Raw genomic sequence first — 15,936 nt, forward strand, 5'->3', positions numbered from 1 at the left:
GAAAACATTAATAATCAAAGGGGAGTAACTACTGTAAACTTAAATGCAATATTTATAAGAGTTGTCTTGTATGTTACATGACCTTAATTCATGATTGTTTAACAAGCATTTTTACTATATAAATATAAGGAAAACTGCCCTGTCCCTCTGGCAACCATGTTTTTCAACGGACCGGAACCATTTTCAAACTTAACTAACGTATCTAAGAAACAAAAGTTCTGACAAAATTTCATGAAAATTGGGCAAAAAATGTGACTTCTAGAGTGTTCACATGTTTTCACTATATACATATAGAGAAAAATGCCCCGCCCACTGGCGTCCATTTTTATTCACCGATCTGGACCATTTTCACACTCATCCGAGACATCAATAAAACCAATGTTTTGACCAACTTTCATGATGATTGGGCAAAAATTGTGACTTTCAGAGTGTTTACAATGTTTCTCTATAGCCAAATTAGGAAAACTGCCCCGCCCACTGGCGGCCATGTTTTCAATGGACCGGAACCACTTTTGAACTCAACCAACATATCATTAAGACAAACATTTTGACAAAGTGACATGAAGATTGGGCATGAAATGTGACTTCTACAGTGTTTACAAGTTTTTTCTCTTTTATGACCTAGTGACCTAGTTTTTGACCCAGCACGACCCAGTTTCAAACTCGACCAAGATTTCATTGGGACGAAGCCTCTGACCAAGTTTCATGAAGATTGGACAATAATGTGGCCTTTAGAGTGTTTACGATCACATGTTAACGAACGGACGGACGGACGACGGACAAAGACCGGTCACAAAAGCTCACCTGAGCATTCAGCAGGGCTTTCCACAGGCCATTTAACGATCCCTCGCCAGGACGCTTGAATTGCGAAATCAGAGTCCCTGGGCCGCTTGAAATTTTCTGATCAGTGTATTTTTCAGTAAAAGAAAGTGGAGATTGTCAAAAAAAATCAAGGTTTCTCTATCGGTGTATCAATATTCCCTGTTTTAAAAGAGTACTCGGTACTTACTTTCACAAGTAATCGCCATAAACACCACATCAGGTAATGGAAATTCCACTGATAAGAGAATAGCATGACGCTCATATCGATTATTCTAGCCACATTACACAGTCATTTAAATGCTGACAAGGATGTATCATGTCACTTTCCAGTCATCAGACTGTGATGTTCATCGCCCAATCGGTTACACAAATGCATATGAGGCATGGTTTACTATCAACCATTATTTTTCATTGACGTCTGGCACGAAGTAAGAGTTTATCGCAGCTTGATTAGCAAGAAGTTGTACCACTTACGTAATATAAAACCGGTAACTAGAGCAGTACATTAAAGACGGTTTCGGGCAGCATCATCACACTTTTTTACTGTAAACAAGTGTTACCTATGACTCATAGTTAATACGAGAAATTAATTGCAAGTGGTAAACAATTAATTACTTATAGCAAGTAAGTTGTGCAAATAACTCCTGGTTACAATTATGCGATCACAATTTAATTCCAGTACATGTATATTTCATCATGTCCATTTATAGAACTGATTCACCTCGTTTTTCTGACATTTATTCGACACAATGGGCTTTAACAAATTTTCGTTGAATTACTTACGCACATTTGTAAATGTTTCATCCGATTATGGATACTTAAGAGACTGATGATGGCAACCGGCCGTAATCCTCCTGGACAGCGTGAATTTCATGCATAATTCCGTCAAACATTTAATCGACTCGTAAAGTGTTTAAACAAATTATCGTTGAATTCATAATGCAACTGTTAATATTTGTTGAAATCTCAAATGGGAATAATTAAATTTGTAATCCGAAACCCATTCCCGTAAGTCATAGTTAACACGTTTTAAATCCGAAACACACTTCCGAATGTAAATGTTACCGCAGCGTTAAAATATTTTTGCTTCAAATTAGCAGTGCAAATTTATTTTGTGTCGAATCTTTTTCTCAATTAAAAAGAGCGCGAAAATTATAAAGCATGTACAACGTCACATCATTTGCATAGAAAGCGTGCGTGTATCTTTTTAACAAGCACACAACACGTCAGGGGATTGACGCATGTTCAGAGGCAATATTTTATCAATCTATAAATAGTCACTTAAAATTTATTTGATACTATAGAAAAATGGCAATGTTTGTGTTAAAGAAATAATTGACAGCTTTTATCGTAAATATTTACCAGAAAGTAATTTATTAAAACGGAATAAACGGGATTATCCGGTATTTAATAGAAACTTGAATAGTACTTAGTATACAGTAATAGAGTCGAGTTGAAACGGATGTATTGGGGAATCGTTCGAGTTGGGATTTTACTATCTGTACGGGAAAGTTTTAAAACAATTAAACAATACAAAAAAATATATATATTTTTTTTTAATTACTGGGGGATTTTCTTGAAGAGTCATAGCCCACCAAATGACTTCTTTTGAGGCTGTTTTTCTTTGAGTTAAAACGCACCACAGAACGTGAATTGACACGTTAAATTACAAAAAAATCAATGTCAGGAGGGGACACCCCTCCAGAACAACTCCTATCAGCCCCGGGGTGCCTGACAAAAATCCTGTGGAAAGCACTGAATCAGGTGAGCTAAAAAGACATTTATTAGACCCATGTTCATGCATAATCATGTATTTCCCAGGAAAGATTTCCAGAAGAAACACCTGCAAAGTCATTTTTTTCATTATTTTTCGACTGTGGCTTCAATGCCCCAGTAATGGACCTTCTTTTCAGTTGATGATGCAGTTGCTTTGCTTCATAGTGGCTGTACTGTGTGACTTGTTTTCAACTCCTCTGTAACTAATGGGTGGATCTTACTCAAACTTTCACAGTGGGAAAAACTTAAACTAGAGTGTTAACAAGGTTTTACTATAGCCGTATAAGGAAAAATGCCCCGCTCCCTGGCGGCCATGTTTTTCAAACAACTGGCATCTTTTTCACACTCGTCCAAGATATTATTGGGATGAATCTTCTGACCAAGTTTCATGAAGATCAGACAATAAATGTGGCCTCTAGAGTGTTAACAAGAATTTACTATAGCAATATAAGGAACAAGAGATGTGTTCGTCAGAAACACAATGCCCCCTATTGCGCCGCTTTGAAAAACAAAAAAATTATTAAAAAAATTACCTTTGACCTTGAAGGATGACCTTGACCTTGAACTTCCACCACTCAAAATGTGCAGCTTCATGAGAACGCTGCTTTGAAAATTTATTTTTTTAGCCTTGAAGGATGACCTAGAACTTGAAGGATGACCTTGACCTTCAACTTCCACCACTCAAAATGAGCAGCTTCATGATAACGCCGCTTTGAAATTATTTATTTTTTGACCTTTGACCTTGAAGGATGACCTTGACCCCGAAGGATGACCTTGACCTTGAATGTCCACCACTCAAAATGTGCAGCTTCATGAGAACGCCATTTTGTATTTTATTTTTTTTACCTTTGACCTTGAAGGATGACTTTGACCTTGAAGGATGACCTTGACCTTGAATTTCCACCACTCAAAATGTGCAGCTTCATGAGAACGCCGCTTTGATTTATTTTTTTGACCTTTGACCTTGAAGGATGACCTTGCCCTTGAACTTCCACCACTCAAAATGTGCAGCTTCATGAGATACACATGAATGCCAAATATCAAGTTGCTATCTTCAATATTGAAAAAGTTATGGCCAATGTTAAAGTTTTTGGACGGACAGACGCCATATATTTGACATTTGACCTTGAAGGATGACCTTGACCTTCACCTTTCACCACTCAAAATGTTCAGCTCCATGAGGTACACACGCATGCCAAATATCAAATTTCTATCTTCAATAATGCAAAAGTTATGGCCAACGTTAAAGTTTTTTTCTGACGGACGGACAGACTGACATACACACATACTGACAGACGAAGAGTTCAACTGCTATATGCCACCCTAATGCCCCACCCCTTGGCAGCCATGTTTTTCAAGCAAACAACCATTTTCGAACTCATCCAAGATATCATTGAGACCAATCTTCTGACCAAATTTCATGAAGATTGGACAATAAATGTGGCCTCTACAGAGTTAACAAGGCAAATGTTGACGCCGCACAACGGACAATGGACAAAAGGCGATCACAAAAGCTCACCATGAGCACGTTGTGCTCAGGTGAGCTAAAAATAGATGATCATATGTAAGGAGTTTTTTGCTGCGACAATTCTAGGTCAAATTATGGCTGTAATACCCCAGTACTTGATCTACTTTTCATGTGATCATGCAGTCCCTATTGCTGTAATACCCCAGTACTTGACCTACTTTTCAGGTGACCATGCAGTCCCTATTGCTGTAATACCCCAGTACTTGACCTACTTTTCAATTGATCATGCAGTGAAAGTTGCTGTAATAACCCAGTACTTGACCTACTTTTCAATTGATCATGCAGTGAAAGTTGCTGTCATACCATAGTACTTAACCTACTTTTCAGTTTATCATGCAGTGCCTCTAATACCCCATTAATTAACCTTCTTTACGGTTGATCATGCAGTGCCTCTAATACCCCATTACTTAACCTACTTTTTGGTTGATCATGCAGTGCCTCTATTACCCCAGTACTTGACCTACTTTTCAGTTGATCATGCAGTGCTGCTGCCTCATAGTCACTGTACTGTGCTGTGGGGGGCGGGCTGGGAGGCCGGAGTCTATCTTCCTCCATGCGTTGGCGGTGACGCATGTCACGAATCATTGAGCGCTGCTTGCACTCAAACTCATACTGGTCATCTCGGGCCATCGCATAGTCTACGTGCAGACGCCCTGTGTTGGGCTTGTCATCCTTGTCCTCCACCTTCATCCTGTAGCCTGCGCGCAAAACATGAAAATAACGGTTTAGATTGTTTCCTCAAATGAAAATCAATACCATAGTATGTTAACCATAATTTACCAATATGTTAGTCCGTCTATTTGGATTTTATAACACAATGGAAGGACTGAGGAGTGCAAGCAAAGAAAAATTTTGTGGACTGATTTAGGTAAACAAGTATCTTTGAAAACGATGATGCTCCCCTTGTTTGACCTTGAGAAAATATATTATTAGCCTCTGTGACCTTGACCCCGGTGACCTCAAACCTCATCAAAAGGTAGAGGTCCATGCAAGGTACCTACACGCCAAATATGTAAGAGATCGGTAAAATATTGAAGGCGCTATGAAAAACTGTAACAAAAGTGTGACAGAAAAAATCTATTATTAGCCATGGTGACCTTGACCCCAGTGACCTCAAACCTTATCAAAAGGAAGAGGTCCATGCAAGGTACCTACATGCCAAATATGTAAGAGATCTGTAAAATATTGAAGGGGCTATGAGAAACTGTAACAAAAGTGTGACGGAAGGAAGGCAGTACGGAAGTTTAAAGTGGCAACTATATGCTATCCGAAAATTTTCGGGGAGCATAAAAACATGTGCATAACAGGGTGACAAACCTAAAGTGATCAGTACAAAATCAAATTAAAATGTTAAAAGTGTTTTCAGCTGAAAATATAGTGATGGTATGTGTCAATATCTGACAAATTCATAAAAACTAAATCCAGTATAAATACAGGGAAACATTTCTGGTTTGTTTCAGTGATCTTAACTAACAATGAAATCTATCTGATTAACCCATTTATGCCAAGTGGACTCTTCCATCCTTCTAAATTGGATCAATTTATTTCCAAAATAAGGGATGTCTAGTATGTTTATTTCTATATTTAGAAAATTTTGTACAGAAATTCCTTTAAGCAAACAGCGTAGACCCAGATGAGACGCCGCATAATGTGGCATCTCATCTGTGTCTACGCTGTTTGCCAAGGCCTTTTTTCTATACTCTAGGCATAAATGGGTTAAGGTAAAAAGGTCAGAAGTTTCTAATAATCCAGCAAAAACTCACAGGACGGATGACATGTGGACTCATGCTATTCATAAACCTACAGCAATGTTTGGTATAACAGGCCATTACTCAAACAGTGAATTGTAGATACAATTCTACATCATACCTGGCTAAGCTATTAAACCCATATTTTATGTCAAGTATGGTGTAAAGTATGGGGAAAAATGAGGAATTTACAGAGTGAGAAAATAAACCATTAAACACTGCTATCCTATAATGTTAGATCATACACAAAATACCACTGCAATATGAAATTCCAGTAATGCAGGTACCAAGTTAATGAATTAAGTCAAGCACTCTTAAAACCTTGTTGAGTGTTCTTATCTTACTTAACCCTTTGCATGCTGGGAAATTTGTCGTCTGCAAAAATGTCGTCTGCTGAATTTCTAAAATTAGCATTTTCTTCGATTTTTTTTCAAAGAATACTATCAGAATAGCAAACAGTTTGGATCCTGATGAGACACCACGTTCTGTGGCGTCTCATCTGGATCCAAACTGTTTGCAAAGGCCTTTAAAATTCGGTTCCCGCACTGAAAGGGTTAAACCCCATGACATACCTGTACAAGCCCTACTTATGCAATTCAAGTACACCGAAACACAAAGTCCATACCTGACAAAAACAGAGCTCTCTCCACACTTTCCTCATGTTCGAAACGGACGTGTGCAAAGTTCTTCTTCTTGCTCTTACGTACACTGGTGGTGATTCCAAAGTCCACGAACACCTCCTGCAGCATTTCCTCTGTGCACGTCTCAGGAAGCCCGCCCACAAAGATTGTACGACACCCAGGAGGACGTTCCCTGGTTGTGGGGGGTGGGGCATCTAGAAATATGCAAAAAGATATAAGATAAAGGTAGAGGCTTCTAATAAGAAAACAAGAGATGTGTTATCAGAAACACAATGCCCCCTATTGCGCCGCTTTGAAATAAAATTGCAATATATCATTTGGCAGGTTAAGAAATTATCACCCTTTTAAAGCTTATTACTTCCCTTGAATTGTATTTTTTTACTTTTGACCTTGAAGGATGACCTTGACCTTTCACCACTCAAAATGTGCAGCTTCATGAGATACACATGCATGCCAAATATCAAGTTGCTATCTCCAATATTGCAAAAGTTATGGCCAATCAGTCTTCACGGTAATATTTTAACCACTAGCCCGAATTATGATGCTTTATTGGAAACAGACAAAAAAATCCAATAGCCCAACTATACAAATTATTAATTTCTAGTAGCCCGATTAACATTTAACCAGTCCCTGGCTGTCGGGCTTATAGTTAGCGTGAAGACCGTGGACGGACTGACAGACGGAATGACGGACAGTTCAGCTGCTATATGCCACCCTACCGGGGGCATGCTATTTTATATGCCACCCTACCGGGGGCATGCTATTTTATATGCCACCCTACCGGGGGCATGCTATTTTATATGCCACCCTACCGGGGGCATGCTATTTTATATGCCACCCTACCGGGGGCATGCTATTTTATATGCCACCCTACCGGGGGCATGCTATTTTATATGCCACCCTACCAGGGGCATGCTATTTTATATGCCACCCTACCGAGGGCATGCTATTTTATATGCCACCCTACCGGGGGCATGCTATTTTATATGCCACCCTACCGGGGGCATGCTATTTTATATGCCACCCTACCGGGGGCATGCTATTTTATATGCCACCCTACCGGGCGCATAAAAAGCAAAAGATAAAGCTGAGGCTTCTAATAATAATACACAGACTATAAAAGTTTTTTTTTAATATTCACACACATAACATACATGTATTGGTATGACCTCTAAAATATGGTGACACAGAAGAGCCTTTTAAAGTAGTAGATACATAGAGCTTCAAAAGGGATATAGCATCTTAAAATTGATGTCAGATAGGTGTGGACAGGCTAAAATTAGATATCTGAAAAAATATTTAGCGAAGTTCAACTACGTTCAATGCACAAAAGAATGTCATCTTAGAATATATAATCCGCTGTGCTAAGGGTTGTCCTGGTTACGATCTCAAATGCGAGCAATTTTAAGATACCATTTAAAGATGCGAAGGAAAAAGACTTGTGTCTCAACAAGCCATAGATATTTTAGGCAATCAAGCTCAACTAAAAGGTACATGGTCTATTATTATTCTTGACTTGACAAAACCTGCAATCTAGTACATAGAGCAAGCATACTTTTGGGAAAACTAAGCTTAATGAATGTGAGTAGCCTGTTGCCCCAAATCAGCAGGCAAAGTTCACACAGGCTGATATTTTCCACTTTTATAGTATTTTTCATTTAAAAATAAGTCTCTTCATAATGAAAATCCAGTTTGAAAGGAAAGTGTTGCCCAAGAAAAGCCTGTGCAGTATGTAGCCTGCACAGGTTACACTGGGAAGACACTTTATGCACGTCCTTAGGCCACATTTTCCCAAGAACAAAGCTTATGTGTCAATCACACTTACTGGGAGGTGGTGGGTAGAGCACACTGTTCTCCTTGCGTATGATCTCCTTGACAGGCATAATAGGCATGCCCATCTCGTCTATCGGGCCCTGCCAGCCAGGCATCTGCAGTGGTGGAAACACAACATGCAAAACAGTGAAACAATTGAGCCTGGTTCTCAGAAAACTGGGCTTAAAGCATGTGCCTACGGTGTCGTCCCATATGAGACTTTGCCGACCGCACAGGCTTATCAGGGACGGCACTTTCCGAGTAAACTTGATTTTGTTTAGAAGGGACCTCCTTTAAATGATTTTTTGTAATAAAAACAGAAAGTGCTGTCCCTGATTAGCCTAAGCAGACATGGCAGGCTAATCTTAGAGAACACTTTGTGAGCATGCAATAAGAACACTTTGTGAGCATGCAATAAGAACACTTTGTGAACATGCAATAAGAACACTTTGTGAACATGCAATAAGAACACTTTGTGAACATGCAATAAGAACACTTTGTGAGCATGCAATAAGAACACTTTGTGAACATGCAATAAGAACACTTTGTGAGCATGCAATAAGAACACTTTGTGAGCATGCAATAAGAACACTTTGTGAGCATGCAATAAGAACACTTTGTGAGCATGCAATAAGAACACTTTGTGAGCATGCAATAAGAACACTTTGTGAGCATGCAATAAGAACACTTTGTGAGCATGCAATAAGAACACTTTGTGAGCATGCAATAAGAACACTTTGTGAACATGCAATAAGAACACTTTGTGAACATGCAATAAGAACACTTTGTGAGCATGCAATAAGAACACTTTGTGAACATGCAATAAGAACACTTTGTGAACATGCAATAAGAACACTTTGTGAGCATGCAATAAGAACACTTTGTGAGCATGCAATAAGAACACTTTGTGAGCATGCAATAAGAACACTTTGTGAGCATGCAATAAGACACTTTGTGAGCATGCAATAAGAACACTTTGTGAACATGCAATAAGAACACTTTGTGAGCATGCAATAAGAACACTTTGTGAACATGCAATAAGCCCGAATTTACAGAGCAAGGCCCACTTATTGATTATAGACACAATGTGTGGTGGCAGCTCTGAAACACAAAATCCACAAGGAATATTGCTCAAAATTTGAACAGCAAAAAGCTTACAGCTTATTAATTTTTGGATACGCATGTTTATGCAAATTACAAGAGGGCCAAGATGGCCCTAGTTCGCTAACCTGAGAAGAGTCGGTTCATTCAATCTTTATCAAATGTCAAACTTGACCTAGATATTGTCCAGACAAACATCCTGGTCAAGTTTTATCATTATTGAACCAAAACTCTGGCATATGGAGTGATTTTGTTTTTGTAAGATTTGACCTGGTGACCTTTATTTTGAGTTGACTCCCCCTTACCAAACATCAAACTTTGCTTACAAAAGTAAATATTATGACCAAGATTCATAAAATCTGAAACAAAATTGTGACCTCTAGAGTGTTTACAAGGATTTTGTATAATATAATGAAAATTTTGACAATCTAAAGGCAATTATTATGGCATTATTTATGTGACATATATAAAACAAATCTTTTCACCAAGTTTCATGATGATTGGGCAAAAAATGACTCTAGAGAGTTCACAAGCTTTTTTTACTATATAAATTTGAGAAAACTGCCCCCCCCCCTCCGGCAGCCATGTTATTCAACTGACCAGAACCATTTTCAAACTCAACTCTTGTATCAACGAAACAAATGTTCTAACCAAATTTCATGAAAATTGGGCCAAAAATGTGACTTCTAGAGTGTTCACATGTTTTCACTATATATATATAGAGAAAAATGTCCCGCCCACTGGCGGCCATATTTTTTCACCGATCTGGACCATTTTCGAACTCGTCCGAGATATCAATCAAACCAATGTTTTGACCAACTTTCAATATGATTGGGCAAAAATTGTGACTTCTAGAGTGTTTACAAGGTTTCTCTATAGCCATATAAGGAAAACTGCCCCGCCCACTGGCGGCCATGTTTTTCAACAGACCGGAACCACTTTTGAACTCAACCAACATATCATTTAGACAAACGTTTTGACAAAGTTACATGAAGATTAGGCATGAAATGTGACTTCTACAGTGTTTACAAGTTTTTTCTTTTTTTTGACCTAGTGACCTAGTTTTTGACCCGGCACGACCCAGTTTCAAACTCGACCCAGATTTCATTGGGACAAAGCTTCTGACCAAGTTTCATAAAGATCAGACAATAAATGTGGCCTCTAGAGTGTTTACGAACAAATGTGTACGGACGGACGACGGACGGACGACGGACAAAGACCGGTCACAAAAGCTCACCTGAGCAATCAGGTGAGCTAAAAAGATGACATTGTTAGATACATGTTTTTCTCAATATATTATTGTTTAAAGAAAACAACGTACATGATAAATGCTTGATCAATGCCATTCACACAACAAATCACATTTGAGCATTTCTCCAGGAAAATCATGCATGTGTGTAAAGAGTTGTCCCAGATCATGCAGTGTAGTCCACTAAGGCTGATCAGGGACGACACGGTGTAGTCCACTAAGGCTGATCAGGGACGACACGGTGTAGTCCACTAAGGCTGATCAGGGACCCGGTGTAGTCCACTAAGGCTGATCAGGGACCCGGTGTAGTCCACTAAGGCTGATCAGGGACGACACTTTCTGATTTTATTGTATTTTTCTTTCAAAGAAGTCTGTTCTTAACCGAAACTCCAGTTTAGGCATTAGTGTCACCCCACATTATCTCAAAAGACACATTATGCACGTGTATTAATCCCAATTTTCCAAGCACAGCTCATTTTTACATTTTGGATTTCAATTGAAGCAAAATCCTGCTTTTTGATGCAAGCATTTTGCAATATTGTCACTTTTGTCTCTTCCAAATAATCTTCCTTGCATAATTTGACTCCTGATTTTCAAAAACTATTGAAATCCAGGTATTTATAACTCACCCCTCCAAACATCATCATGTTTCCGGGCCCGGGCCCCATATTTCCCATGTTCCCCATGGCCATCATGTCACTCTGCCCCATCATGCTCATCATGGGGTTCATACCACCCATGGGGAAGAACCCTGGACCGCCTTGCATCATCATCCCACTGTCCATACCTAAAGTGAACACAAGAGAAAGGTATTGGTCATTGCTTCAATAGTCTTTTTCGTTTTAACAACTTGAATAAAATATTTATAACACACCTTGTAATCCTTTATTTTCTTTAACATTGAAAAAAGAGGGACATTTTAAGACCTGCATATGAACCCCTGTACATGGTTTGACAAAGTGTAACATAACATTCTGACAAAAAGTAATATTGATAAAAATTCACAGCGGTAAGGAAATTGCACTAAGGCATTAAGGTGAATAAAAGTGACTCCAGTACATGTACATTGTACTCACCCTGTTGCATGGACATCTGCATGCCATCGTCCATGTCTCTGTATGGTTGATCATTTTGTGGAATGTTCAACAGCTTGGCTGTAAACGCCCCCATACCCATGCCATCATCATCTGTGAAACAGAGCATGCATGTTCTATGCAAATTGGAAGTTACTAGATTTTAACTCCAGCGTATTATCATTTTGCATCATTCGAATTCAAAAGTTCATTAACAAAGAATTATAAATCATGTTTTATGTGCTCTGATTTCTTGACATTTACTCCCGATTTCTTGACATTTATTTCAACGATTTAATGTTTGAAGAGCATTAAATACATATTCAGCCGCAAAATAACTCTGAGGTCACAAACATAACAACCAAAAGGGTAAGTTTTCTGATGATTTTCAAAATCTGTTTGTAATCCTTGCCTGAAATGCATTCTTATCAGGAGTTCCGGGTGAACCATTAAATATAACTTAATAACTAACTAACTGAATATTAGCCCAAAAGATTGACAATAACCCTTACATATAAGGTCAACAAAAGGTTTATTTAAAAATATAATTTACAAGCAGTTTGAAATTTTGATTTGTATAGAATTTTTTATTTTCAGACTAAAAAAACAAATTACATTTGTCATTTTTATGTCTTTCCTCAGGTAGCTTGTCCATTGCCATGGGTGGCTTGCCTTTGTTGGGGTTGAAAGCCAAGGGCTGATTATTCATCCTGGGGTCAACGTATCCTGCAATAGCAAGAATATATCATTACAGTGAGAGTTTCTGTAAAAGATATTATTAATACAACGAAAGATTAGTTTAAACCTATTTTTGTTAGCGTGATTGCAGTGTAAGTACTTACTACTTATTTGAAATGTGCTCAAGTCTGTTTCCTGGGCATAGAACCAGTACTTCGTGTCTTTTGGGGAGATGTGAAAAAAGAAAATTAATGATGGATGGTTTTGTTCTTATGAAACAGATTATCAGTAATCTTAGTTTCAAATCAACATTTTATTAAATCTAAAGATGTTTTACTCAAGTGTATTGTTTTTTCCCTAATGTTATAGCTTGCTGCTTCTTTTGGCCTTACACGTACATAGAAATTATTTCTCACAAAAGTTTAACCCCAGCTTGCAGAACAGAAATATTATATGCTCTACCTGATTCCATGCCCATCATCTTCAAATTCTGTGTATATGCACCTGAAGAAGTGAGATATAAAATCTAATAAGATAAAACATATTAAGTAATAAACTACTCATCATAAATTGTTTTAAGAATATGTTATAAATAAAAGAGTTTTTCTCTGTTTTCTTTGGCAAACTGTCTCTAAACTCTTGTCATAACTTAGTGCGGAAATGCCACAATCAATGCTCAGATTAACCCCTTACCACTTAGATACATATTTTGACGCATTTGCAGTCCCTAAGAAAGTTAATTTCAATTAAAGGTCCTTCTTAATAGATTTAAGTTTTAAAGTCTTCTTTCAAACCCTTAGAAATTGATGAGAAGCAAACAGCATAAAACCTGAACAGACTGCGAGTTACTCGCAGGCTATTCTGGTTTTATGCAGATTGCACATAGCCATTTTCACTTTGCTTCTGAGTGGGAAAGGGTTTATAAAAAATGATGAAATACATTATTTATTGTTGAGTGTTGCAGGTCATTGTCATGTGTGAAATCAAGTGTCTTCCAGACTGCAATGCTGACCTCAAAGGATTCTGTATACATTCACTGTACATTCCGGCTTACATGTAGATACGTTAGTTGCTAATAAATGTCTTTTACAGTAAGGTGTTGTAAATACTACTACATTGTATCCTACTTGAATTGGTGACTTATTCTTTGTGTGGAAAGAATATTAAAATGAATCAACTTTCCCATTTTCAGATTATACAGCACTTTCATTTTGTAACAGAAGCTCATCTTGAAGCCATGTCATAAAGTGTATTTGATTATACACAATGTACATAAAATGTTAACAAATACCAGTCAATTATACATGTATACGGTAGTAAGAAATACATTGATTCCATCATTTGTATGCACAAAATGTGAACATATCTTGATATTCACATTTTTATGGATTAAAAGACGTCTTCACTGGAAGACTGGGAACAACATGAAACCAAGGGCAACCAAAAAGTAAGTTGGTAAGTAGGGATGACTTAATTTGTGTAAACTTGTAGCCCTATCTGCAGAGTAAGTGGCTTTTCTATCTTTACCCTTTGCAGGGGTTTTTATCTGATTTTGGGGAAAGGGCCTGGCCTTTTTTGAGGGGAAAAAATCGCGCGAAACGTTGAATTTTGGGGGAAAAAAATCTGCGAAAAGCTGGATTTTGGGGAAAATAAGGAAAGTCTAAAATAATCAATTTAACGTATTTTACTGTTTTTAAAACAAATTCAAGGCAACAGGTAATTTAATTATGCAATATTTTTCTAGTTTCTACAGTGGATCAGGTTAACTTATATATAAAAAGTTAAAAAAAAAAAAAAAAAAAAAAAAAAATTTTTTTTTTTTTTTTTTTTTTTTGGAGGGGGAAAATAAAATCTAGGCGAAAATTTACCAGCTGAGGGGAAAAAAAATCCGAGGGGAAAGGGCAAATTTTCGGCGGGTCGCAAAGAAGGAAAAAAAAACCTGCTTTGCATGCTGCTTAATGTGTCGTCTGCTAAAATGTTGTCTGCTGAATTACTAAAATAAGCATTTTTCTTTGATTTTTTTTCAAAGAATACTATCAAAATAGCAAACAGTTTGGATCCTGATGAGACGCCACTCATCTAGATCCAAACTGTATGCAAAGGCCTTCAAAATTCGGTTCCTGCACTGAAAATGTTAACTTACTTGGGTACATGTGGATATGATATCAATCACAAGCAGATCTGAAAAGAAATATAACTGATTGAAACAATAACAATATTAGCAATTAGAGTGCTGCACTGACTTATTTTTTATTTCATAAAAGATAAAAAAGCAAACCAAATACGACATTCGGTATAACATGGCCGTTACAGTTTGAACACATTTTAAATGAAATACACCAGTTGGCCATTGCTTAAGAATAATTTCTTTGCACAATTAGCAAAGAAACGTCTTTTAAGTTGGAATTTAGAGAGATTTCTCAACTAGTGTGTGTTGAAGTTTTCAAATGAAATCCAATTGAAAACAAGAGCTGTCACCATAGGATGACTTATGCCCCCTTAACACTTGATAGAAGTTATGAGCTTTTTTTGAAACCTAAACGCAGATTTTGAAACCTAAACGCAGACCCTAAGTTCAAGGTCAAGGTCACAGGGGTCAAAATATGTGTGCATATGGAAAGGCCTTGTCCATATACACAGGCATGCGAAATATGAAATTGCTATCTAAAGCGATATAGAAGTTATGAGCATTTTTCGAAACCTAAACGCAAAGTGTGATGGACAGACCGACGGACAAACGGTCCGATCACTATATGCCCCTCCTTCGTTGGCATAAAAATATTTGGTTATCTACATATACAGTCAATCTTGTGGATGCGACCGCTTGTATTAAGCGACCTTTGCCATATGCGACCATTTTGAAATCCCTCTGAGCTTTTTCGCTATATAATGATATTGTATTAAGCGACTTTTGTCTTACGCGACCAGCGACCGCTGATATTTTGTGTATTTTGATGTCTGAATCTTGAATTAAGCGACCACTAAGAGGTAAAAATGGTTAATCTATTGATCTTTCAGGGACAAATTGTTTATCTAAGCCGATAAGATGTACTGCTACACCTCTGCTTTGTTTTCACACCAACTATTTTGATTATGCTTTGTCCGTTGACCGGTTCTGACTGGTATTGTTGTAGACTGCGTATTAATTTATTGAGTTGAATAATAGAGGAACGTAGTACGCACAGTATACAGCTTAAATAGTTTACTATGTGGAACGTTAAGAGACAACGCCGATTTTTCTCGAGCATAGATAACAGGTGCAGAAACAATGCACTGTACGTGACAAACAGTTCCTGAGAAGTGCGGAAATAAACATTAATCGTTGTAATTATGCTAATTAGCAGATATTTGTTAGCCAATCACATTGTTATTTACTTCATAAATTTTCCAATCAGATCTGTTTGTTTGTTTTCAATTGACGTGTTTTATTTTTTCAGCTCATTATGTATCATAATCGAGTCAGATTTCCTTAAGCGTACGTGATGAAAATAAAATGTCAAAAACGAAA

The 15,936-nt window shown here is 37.6% G+C and overlaps 1 protein-coding gene across 3 annotated transcripts in view; it reads right to left on the reverse strand.

Moving 5' to 3' along the window:
* LOC127834693 (ecto-NOX disulfide-thiol exchanger 2-like) overlaps window positions 1-14,622 on the reverse strand; it is a 31,931-nt gene extending 17,309 nt beyond the window's left edge. For 2 of the 3 annotated variants that reach the window (XM_052360716.1, XM_052360715.1), the window contains exons 1-8: window positions 14,572-14,610; window positions 12,891-12,932; window positions 12,366-12,476; window positions 11,754-11,864; window positions 11,307-11,464; window positions 8,341-8,443; window positions 6,500-6,709; window positions 4,591-4,824 (exon numbers count right to left, since the gene is read on the reverse strand). In XM_052360716.1, coding sequence (XP_052216676.1) covers window positions 4,591-4,824; window positions 6,500-6,709; window positions 8,341-8,443; window positions 11,307-11,464; window positions 11,754-11,864; window positions 12,366-12,476; window positions 12,891-12,932; window positions 14,572-14,581 — 979 coding nt within the window. In that variant the 5' untranslated portion in view covers window positions 14,582-14,610. Of the gene's footprint in view, window positions 1-4,590; window positions 4,825-6,499; window positions 6,710-8,340; window positions 8,444-11,306; window positions 11,465-11,753; window positions 11,865-12,365; window positions 12,477-12,890; window positions 12,933-14,571 lie in introns of all 3 variants that reach the window. The other variant, XM_052360714.1, reaches the window with a different exon arrangement.
* Window positions 14,623-15,936: the final 1,314 nt, after the last annotated feature.

This window comes from Dreissena polymorpha, chromosome 6, assembly GCF_020536995.1.
Source record: "Dreissena polymorpha isolate Duluth1 chromosome 6, UMN_Dpol_1.0, whole genome shotgun sequence".
NCBI lineage: Eukaryota > Metazoa > Mollusca > Bivalvia > Myida > Dreissenidae > Dreissena > Dreissena polymorpha.